The 10,548-nt window shown below is 46.2% G+C and overlaps 1 protein-coding gene across 3 annotated transcripts in view; it reads right to left on the reverse strand.

Annotated features, from left to right (window-relative positions):
• fzd3a (frizzled class receptor 3a) overlaps nt 1-10,086 on the reverse strand; it is a 19,905-nt gene extending 9,819 nt beyond the window's left edge. For all 3 annotated transcript variants that reach the window (XM_085372214.1, XM_085372215.1, XM_085372213.1), the window contains exon 1: nt 9,886-10,086. In XM_085372214.1, the coding sequence (XP_085228340.1) occupies nt 9,886-10,086 (201 nt within the window). The remainder of the gene's footprint in view (nt 1-9,885) is intronic.
• Nucleotides 10,087-10,548: the final 462 nt, after the last annotated feature.

The following is a 10,548-nucleotide window of genomic DNA, read 5'->3' on the forward strand; positions in this document are numbered from 1 at the left end:
CACGCACGCACACAGGGCCTTTGTGTTGCAGGGTGGACCACGCTGTGACTGACTGACACACTGGGGCATCGTGCTTACACGAACACAAGGAAGTGTATTATCTTCACGTTCACACACCCACAGACCGACACAATGATGCTCTCACACACATGAACTGTGCCAACACACAGTGGGTGCAGGAAGCATCCGTGGTCCTGCTGCTAATATGCAAATAGAAGTTTCCATGCATGTGTGTGAGCCAAACACACTGTGGTTTGCAGTTTTTATGTGTTTGTGTGTGTTACAGAAGGAGCCACACCCAAGTCAATCACTAACACACACACACACACACACGCACACACACACACACACACGCACACACACACACACACACGCGCACACACACACGCGCACACACACACACGCGCACACACACACACACACACGCACACACGCACACACACACACACGCGCACACACACACACACGCACACACACACGCGCGCGCGCACACGCGCACACACACACACACACGCACATGCGCACACACACACACACACACTGCCCTCCCCCAGATTTTAAAGACAGTTGTATGTGACAGACAGGAACAGGGAGGGGAGGGGTTTATTAGAGGAATGGATATTAATGTTTAACCAATCAATGCAGCTTCAACAACGTTAAATAAAGTGCAAAGAACGCCACGTCCTGTGTGTGCGTGTGCGAGTGTGCATGTGTGTGTGTGTGCACCAATCAGAATCTTGTTGGCGTTACAAATGTAACAGATTTCAGATTTTAGATTTTAGAAAATGGCACAAAACTGAACAGCTGTGTGTCGGCTCAGCGTCTCTGTCCGTCACCGATTAGCAAACACAGCAATAAAAATGCGACATGTCCAAATCCGGCTGTTTGGGGATAAATCTTTCAGAGAAGCAATGATGACGCAGGACTTTGTCACCTTAACTGCAATCAGATTTAAACACCGTTCCCACCGTATGTCTGCAACACAGCGCCGTCTCCTGCTCGCCTGCCACACACATGTGACGTGCTTCTGTAAAAGGATTCGAGTGGGTGTTCGCCCCTCAAAGCACAAAGCACCCACGTCCGTGCAGCTTTTGTCAGCGCCTTGTTCATATCGCTCTTCCTGGCGTTGATGGCTTTGCGCTGCGTGGGCTCAGCGATAGACGGCACGATGACACAGATTTATGGTCGAGTCGCAGCTCAGCACAGCATACGCTCTCTGAGAGCATCGCCCGTCGTAACTGAGCTCAACCATCCAGCCGATGGTGGAGTCATCACGTTTCACGAGCTCCACCGTGTAATGACACGAGCACTCGTGCACGCTATGAGCCAGCGTGAAAACAAGTGCTTCAAACGCGATGCAACCATGAATGGTCCTCACAGATCATCACTGACATGTAGCTCTGGCCCCCGTGTGCACTGAAGCTGCGTGGCCGGTTACCTCTTACAGATACTTTTACTATCGGCTGCAGCGCTTCCTGGTGATCGTGTTACAGCTATAGTCAGGTACAACAGGGAGGCTGGCTATTCTCTGGAGGAAGAACAGCAGAAAATCCTGAATGTAGCGGCCTCCACGAGAGGGAAACGGGCGCTACTGCTGCAATCGGCCCTCCTGTGACTCGCGTTGCGTGCCGCTGCCAGCGAGCAGTCCTGTGACATCTATTACTTCATCAGCGATGCCCTGTAAACACGGCTAAACCACTCAAACATGATCTAATGCAACACAAGTGAGTTTGCATCTTCGCTCTTTCTCTCCCGTTTGATTCCCGTGGGCTACTGCTGCGCTCCATAGAACACGATGTACCACACAGGACGGCGCTACAAAGGGAGACGCCAAGGGCCAAAGCCGAATCCCTATACAGGCTACCAGGATGATCTACTAAAGAAAAAACACATTCATCTGTCCTCCTATCATCTCGCCATTTTTCTCATTTTTCTATTTTTGTGCTCTTCCATCCTTGTCCCCCCCTCCTGCCCTTTTAACCCTCCCGCAACTCCTCGCGTGTCCATTTAGCCTCTTTATGACAGTCGACCCATCATGTGAGCCACTGAGAGCAGGACTGAGCCAGTGGATGGTACATATGGCCGGTCACAGCTCTGCCCACACAATCACACTCTCCACAGGGTTTAGTGTTAGTGGCCACAGCAGAAACAGCTGGTGAACCACTGGCCAGAAGCTCGTCGTGCAGCTTTCCTCCCCAGAGTCAGCGATGTAAGGAGAATAGAGCGTGTAACACACAACTGTGTGGATGCTGGCGGTATGCTAATGTAACCTCAGCTTCCATCCTGCTGCTGCTGCAGTCATTATGGATTCATGGCAGTTTGTTATGGGATTTTTGATCTCTGAAAATGTGGAATAATGTGTCCTTCTAGAAACACACACAGAGGAGACGTGTCTGCCAGTCGCCGAAAAATGGTGCATTCTGGGAGTCCAAAACAAGGCCAACAAACAGCCAATGAGGGGATAGATGCAGATATAAGAGGCTGATCTGCTGCACAGTTTACGACTCAGGAAAATGCTCTATCGCGATAGCGCATGTTGATGATGTCATCAAGCTGCGCCTGTTTTGGTCAAAAGCATCGCAGCAGCTACAACCATTATCATCTGCAAATTATGCCGACAGTCATAGCAAAGAAATGAAGCACTGTTGAAATATGGGGAAAGCCAAAAACTGCGCTTCCTCCACTTCCGTAACATCGATTCATTAATGACTTTTATCGAGTGGAAAAAAAGTTGGCGTTCATCCTCCAGCTTCACTGTGCTAATGTTATGCTAACATAGCTGTGTCGCTAGCAATCACGTAGCACATCATTATATACCAGGTAGTCCAACTTCAGTAACCCTGCAAACGCCACTGCTGTTTAGTTTTCTGTCTTCATTTATGTTGGAAGTGGTAGCAGAGCTGTACGTTTGAATTAGTTTCAGAAATCTCTCAGTCAGAACATGCTATATCATGTTTAGATGGAAACTAGCGAGCTAACTTCCTGCTAACTTCTAACTCCGTTAAATTTAATAACTTCTGTTTTCATGGATGCCTGGGTGTTAAATTTAATTGTTACACCCGATAAAGCAGCAACGCTGATTATTTAATTAAAGATGAAAGAATTTAGACCGTTTTTAACTCTGTGTTCGTTTGACTTTGGGACCTGAAGGGGACGGAGTTTTGGACCCAGATTACTCCGCGAAGCTCCTCCCTACGGCAGCCGTAATGCTCTGACAATCCATCAAACAGTGCCGCTTACAAAGCTGTACTAAAACATTTTTAACAGATTTCTGCCCAAATTGGTTCGAGGTCAGTAAGCACGACCAGAATTCATACATAAGGCCCACTCTCGATTTTTGAGAAAATTAAAGGATTTTAAGTGTGGAAAATATGTTATACAGAAGAAAAGAATATATCGCGATATATATCGTTACCGCACATGCTTGAAATTATATTGCGATATGAATTTTAGGCCATATCGCCCAGCCCTAGTTGTGAGTAATTCTAACAGAGCTGCAGTAACGCTGAAAACTCGCTCAGTGAGATCTGTGACACGTCCAATAGGACTGAGCCAGCTCTGTCCCGCATACGGATGCAAGAAAAGATCACAAGGAACCCAAAATGTTCTTTTAAAATTTAGCAACACTGTCACTGTTTTTCCTCTTTGACACATTTAAAAACATAATGGTAGCAGGATATTCCTCATGTTTTTAAATCTGATGGTTTCTGCTCTGAATTTTCTAAGAAAACGAACCTTCGTTATCTCCATAACAACCATCGGGCCTAAAATCTATTGTTATTCTGTTGTCTTGTTGTGTACCTGCTCAGAAAAACAAATCTCCTCCTTCTTAAAAAAAACTCTGTTGACTCTCCGAAACACATTTGTTATGAGTCAGCATGATGATCAGTCAGCGGGGTCGGACCGTCTCAGCTGGTACGGTGCGTCCGTAACAGCGAGGCAGGCACAGCTTCTGTGAGTGTCGCTGACTGCTTGCTTTCACAGTAAATAACCACATCTCACATCAAACTGAGGCGAAGAACAGGAGCAACATCTCTAATAATCGTGCTTCCTGGGACGGTGTAGTGAAAGTGCATATTTGCATATTTCTAATCTTAAACGTAGCAGCCTTTGAAGAACCGGGACAAACAGCCGTGACCTCAGCTTCACCTCTGCAGCATGGACACTATCCAGCATGTTTTGAATCAGATTAAGATGAAAGTTATCTAAGATTAATGTATTAATTATGAATACAGCCTAGTATGCCTAATGGTTTTCATTGCCGTTGCCTCTGTTTTATCTAAATTAAAAATGTCCTCACATGTGGCTGTCACTGTTCTTAGAAACAAAAATCAGGTAAAATAATAAATCTGGTGATTCTTTGTTTTTACGTTCATCAGGTCCCAATCAGCCCAAATATGAAAGAGAAATTAAAAATGTTGCTGTGGAAGAGTTCAGGTCTCAGGTGTGACTGTTGAATCGCTGACAGTGACGCCCACTGTGGACGACTGGTTCTTGTTGATTTGCCCTTTAAAAAAATATCTCCTAGTCACCTCTCTTCCCATCTCCCCCCCTTATCCTCACTCTTTATCCCCCTTTCTCCTCTGCTGCCATTCCAATTCTCCAAATTTCAAAGCTCAGCGCCATGGTGACGAGTGATGCATCACCGGAGTGGAGGAGAAGGAGGAGGACGAAGAGGGAGGAGAGCGGGGCTCGAGGAGGTCAGGGTGCAGGGCGGAGGGGACCACCTCTCGCGAGGCGAGAAAGCCTCTGCTCCTTTTGTTAACGGCACAATTGGGACCGTTTCCTGGGCAACGGGTGAGTCCTGTGTAGGGGGAGGGGGAGGACAAAAGAGGTGGGGGAGGAGGGTGAGAGACCGGGTGAGCGAGAGAGGACGAACGGGCAGAGTCGTTCACTCCTAAGACAGTTTGAGAACACACACACACACACAGTTACACACACACAGTTACACACACACACACACACACACACACACACTGAGAGGTTGCTGTGCTTCTTATTCACTCCACTGCCAATAAACACGGTGTTGGACATTAAATAAAACAAGAGGCTCTTTTATAGGCCAGGTCACGCTGGGTTTATCAGACCATGTTGTGTGTGTGTGTGTGTGTGTGTGTGTCTGTGTGTGTGTGATCAGCTGGGATACATCTTTACTAACATAATAAGCCTGTTAAAATGTGCCAGAATGCACAAAAAAGTACTCTGTTTAACACACACACACACACACACACACACACACACACACACACACACACACACACACACACACCCCTTAGCTCTCCCTTACACATCCATTCAGGCAGAGCGGGGTGGAGTATCTGGGTTATTCTTCCGTCTGTAACACGACACAGTTTATCTGCACTTGTAAACCTGAGACAACAGGCTGATCTGAGGAGGAAACGAGTGAGTCTGAGATTCAGAGCCGGCCGCTGATTATTCTTTGTGCAGCTGTGGACCCTTCATTCGACAAGCAATAACCCAAAAGACGTGACAAAACAAAGGTTATGATAACCTAGAAAAAGCTCGTGTGTCTAATTTGTAGTCAGCACATTTCCCCAACGCACTGACTCCTAATCTTGATGCTTTGGATTCACGTAAACAAGCCCAGTTATCCATCTAATGCAATTAACATCTTCAGTCGGCCCTGACCGTTGCGTGGTCCATCTGGCCTTGCCGTGACGGTCACATGACATGATTGTGAAAGCCACTGCCATGGCTCCATCCCTTATCTGCTTGAAAGCTTCTGCTAAATATAAGAGAAACCCTCCAAAAGGAGCTGCATTTGCCATAAACTGATGTTTCACTGTTATAATAAGAATATCTGGGCGCTCGTTTTAGCATTTGTTCATCATTGTTCATTCATTCAATGTCCCATCTGCCCTCCCGTCATATTTCTTTTCAAGATTTTCTTATTTAATCACTAGTGTACATATATTTATATTTATAGATACATGTATATTTAGTCATCTTTTCTCTTTTACCACGTCTCTCTAATATTTTGCTCCTTACTATTTTTCTATTTTCTTTATTATTTTATTTTATTATATTTTCTCCTACTGTATCATGCTGCTGAGTGACTGCTGCTCGTCAAACACATTTCATTGCAATGTTGACCCTGTGCTAACTTGCATATGACAAATAAAACTGAAACTGAATCTTATTTTGACATTCTTTGGTTTTGTTGAGTCCTCAGTATCATCCAGCTTCTTTCTAGAGAAAATCTTCTCCTAACAAAAGATCCAAGTCCTCCAGTTTGAGCCTGACGCTCGTCCTTCTCCTCTGGAGCTGCGATCTGGAAAGTGCCTCCAACCAGACTGCAGCAGGTTGGAGAAACTTCTAGAGCATTAGAAACGATGCATAAATGCAGAAGAGTAGGACTTATAAACGACCTTAACCAAAGAAAAGTAATATGATCATCACCGAGCGGTGAACCACACGCCATCTGCTCTGCAGGCCGAGGATGGTTCATAGCAGCGTAATTGATTTCCTGTGATGGGCCCACACTGCTTCATATTCATCAGTGTGCAGCATCTCTAAATGCGGGGATTTGGGCCCAGTCCTTTCTCTCTTTTTGTGGTGCCAGTCAAATCCGCCACGCTCTCAGTTATGCTATGCGACTGTGGCACAGTGTCATTGTGACACAGAAATAGCCGATTCCCGAGCCCCGAGGCCACCGTCCCACTTCAGCTGCGAGGTCATACGGCGGTCAGCGGTGACGGATCGAGCGAGGATGAACACGGGAACATTAAAATCCATTTTAACAAATTGTGTGGTTTGTGTTACATTCTGCTCACAGCTGTAGAAAATAAAATACTAAATGTGCAAAACAGAAAATTCTGTCTGTGAAAAGCTGCACAGACCTGACACACCAAAGAAGAGTCATTAAAGTGCATTTTCAGTTTGTCTCTATCGGTTTGGAGCTCATGAGATCGTGACAAATTGTCCTACTTTCCTAAAACACTAAAATCTTGAACAAAAAAATACTTAAAAAGCAAGACATGAAAAGGGAACCACAAAGACTCTTCAGGGGGTTTGAACAGAAACTGTAAGAACGGCAGGCGTTGGTTCTCATCCAACTCCCAGTTTCTCCACGGTGCGAGGCGAGGCATTCATTATCACGCCCATTCAGCGGACCTAATTCTCTTTAAAATCAACTGTCAATTCTCATTTGGCTGCCCTCGACGTCTCACAGGCTTTGAATTCTCCCATGAGCTGGATCTGGGGCGAGTTATCTGGGAAACGAGAGCCAAGACTGGGCTCCGTGGTGTTGGAACCTGTTGGGTTTCCGTGTGTTTTCCAAACCCAAACAAGCACTAAAAGAGACTTAATTGTGAAGCCATGACCAATCAAAGTGAACACCGTCTAAACCAGAAGCGCCTCTCTCGCCTCACTGCGACACACACCCACTGATCAGGCGTAAAAAGCTAACCTGGCCTCAAACAACATGCAGCTGGTAACATTTAATCAGTCAGAGAAATGAAGACGTGAATAACGACCGTCAGAAACTCGAAACACGTTTGAAAGCACCGCTGCACAGCGAGAACGGTGCTGGTACGAGCGCACGGTCATGGGACCAGTTTCATCTTTCCCAAACATGAGGTCGAACGAGACCACAGCTGTGACACAGCCGGCCCGTTACAGTTACGTAACCTCCACCTCTCCTCAGCACGTCTACACACAGCGCCGTGAACCGGGGCGGGCGCAGATGCACAGATGGTCGGCAGAGTGCTGCACATCCGCTACGCCGGGCAGGGTGGGGCCGGGCGAGGTTGAAGGGTTAAAGTGACGCAGAGAGAGGGAGCAAAGAGCGCGTGACGCGGGGCATCGATAAACTAAACACAGGCCGGCAGAGCGCCGAGCCAACACAGCAGTTTGGCCCGTAATTACTAGACAGACAGAACTTCACAAGGGATCGGCCGCCATAAAGGACGGGATTAACTTAATGAAGCGATGCATCTGCTCCGTGCTCCATCTTTTAGCAGCCACGACAACAGTGAGATGCTGTGGATGGTCAGTCTGTGGATTATCCACGAGGCTGAAATCACAACCCAAAACAATGAAGCTGTGTTTCCTTAAAGCCTGACTCGTTGGCTCGCTGCTCAAAGCCTGTTATATAAAACAGCAGCTGACTACATGTCGTGGTTAATCGCTCTCATCTGTCAACAGGCCAGATGTGCGGTTCAAACCCATCTCAGGACACCACGCCCTGTTAAGTCGCTGGCGTTTTAATAATCCTCTGTTCTCAGGGCCCAAAGGGACAAAAACGAAACCTTCATTGTCTGCTTAATGTTTTGGTAACACGCTGCAGCCTCAGCAGCTAGATGGGCCACATTTAAGTAGGCTGGCACCTCCTCAGCAAACACACCTAACGAGCTGCTCGTGTCCACGGGAGCAGAAAGTGTGCCACGCACACCGAATCACTCATTTCACATGTATGACAGACATGTGAATCTGCTCTCAAAACGTTGCGTCAGAACGCAGAGAAACGACCGAGGAACGGAGGCAGATTATCAGCACTGTGGACGCTGACTGGAAGCCCAACGGGCTCTGAAGGCTAACATGAGTGACCGGACTCACAAACATCACACGGCTCAGATCCAAACCTGTTTAACAGACCCCGTCCCTTTCACAGCAGTAACACAACTTCATTAAATGAAGAACTAAAAGGCTGAAGCCAACATAGAGTAACTGTGGTGTGTGAGACACTCATCGATCCCAAAAAGGTTCCAATTTCATCTTTAGAAGAACGAAGGAGCAGCGAGAGAACAAGAACGCAAACGTTCAAATCACTTTAACCCAACAGCGCCCATGTGACGTAGGGCTGTGCAGGTACGAGTACAGGTGAACACACAGGGAATTTACAGCAAGCATCACCTGTGGCTCGCTACATCCAGGCAGCTCTGTTAGCTAAAAACTCTGAAGCGCACAATTTCAGCTGTGTGTGAAGCGATCAGTGATCCAGGTCGTCGTCGCCTCGGAAAGAAAAGCGTCTGGACTGAAAATGTGGGAAAGAAGCTTCTCAGCTGAGAGACTGTTTCATGCTGTGGGCTGATCGATGTGATCGATCCAACAATCACTGAAGCTCATATATGAAATCCTCCATGACACTCTTTCATATACTGTGTGAGGCAGTTATCACAGCTCTGTTTAGTTTGGAGTCTAGAACAGCTGCAGCCGGCCGGCAGATCTGATTACAAGAATAATAACACTGTTCATGTGCCGTAACATTTCACATATAAATCTAATTATTGCTTTTTGTGCAAATTCTTGACGGGATTTAAGCCTTTTTAACAGCAGCTTTGCTCACCGCTGTTACACTGTCAATTACAAAATGTTTTTAAGCATTTTTAAATGTCTATTTCAAAATGTAAACTCATTTTAAATGTTGAAAAACATTAAAACTATTAAAGGCATTTGTGACCAAATCCAAAGTTAGCGTATCCAACACTGTGGCAGCGCGGCTTCATGAGAAATCTAGAAATAAAATATAACATTTAAAAATATATAAACTGTGTTAAAAACATACAGATTTCTTTTTTGTACAGTTTTTACATATTGCATAATATATATTCAGTTATATTCTATTATCCTTTATTTTAATTTAATAGCTTTTGTGAGTGTGACTGTTTTTTTGGAGGGGGGATAAATTTTATATTAACATATTTTTATTTTTTTAATTATAAATTTATTATAATATAGTGAAGAGCAAATTTTTTTTAATGAATCGCATGAATTTTGCTGCTGTGATAACTGTGAGAGAAAAACTGTCATTCCTTTAGTTTATATACGTGTGTGTGTGTGTGTGTGTGTGTGTGTGTGTGTGTGTGTGTGTGTACAGATAGATGGTTTGTCTTTCTCAGATCACATGGCAGCGATGTACCGTACCTCCATGGCGAGAGCAGCAGTTTGCTGGTCGTAGTGGTTCAGGACGTTGGGCATGAAGGTGGAGTTGTAGGGCAGCCCCTGACACATGCGCAGGGTGATGGGCTCACAGGTGAACAGACTGTGGCTCCCAGCCACAGCATCCATGGGGACAGCAACACACACGGTCAGCATGGACACGGAAAGCACCCACAGGAGATCCATGATCCGTACGGGAGAAAAGAAGCAAGACCCAGGAGACGGCGGCTCACGGAGAGGGCTCGAGCCCTGTCAGCATCGTGGGCTTTAACCAGGAAGTGGGAAAAATTACCAGACTTAAGGACTATCTGTTTGCCCCTTCCTCCTCGTTAGATCACAGAGAAACACCGTGGGCTGAGCAGCGTAATCCAACAGGGCCAAGTTGGCTGCATCCATCACCATGACTACACTGAGTCACAGGGCCTCCATCACCTAGGTGATGCTGTGGTCCTTTAAGATGCTGAAAACACTCCTCCGTCTCCTGCCTTCACAGACGGCGATGATGCTGGAGGAAATATGAGCGACGACCCCCTGTGGAAACGATGCTCTGCCTGCAATCAGAAGAATACAGTACAGCAGCTTGTAAATGTAAATGTTAGACGTTAGTGGTCCAATAATTACAACAAGTGCAAACCAAAAGGAAACCTT

This window comes from Diplotaxodon limnothrissa, linkage group LG15 (genome assembly GCF_057381915.1).
Source record: "Diplotaxodon limnothrissa isolate DT_005_m linkage group LG15, D_limnothrissa_male_GT1.1, whole genome shotgun sequence".
Lineage (NCBI taxonomy): Eukaryota > Metazoa > Chordata > Actinopteri > Cichliformes > Cichlidae > Diplotaxodon > Diplotaxodon limnothrissa.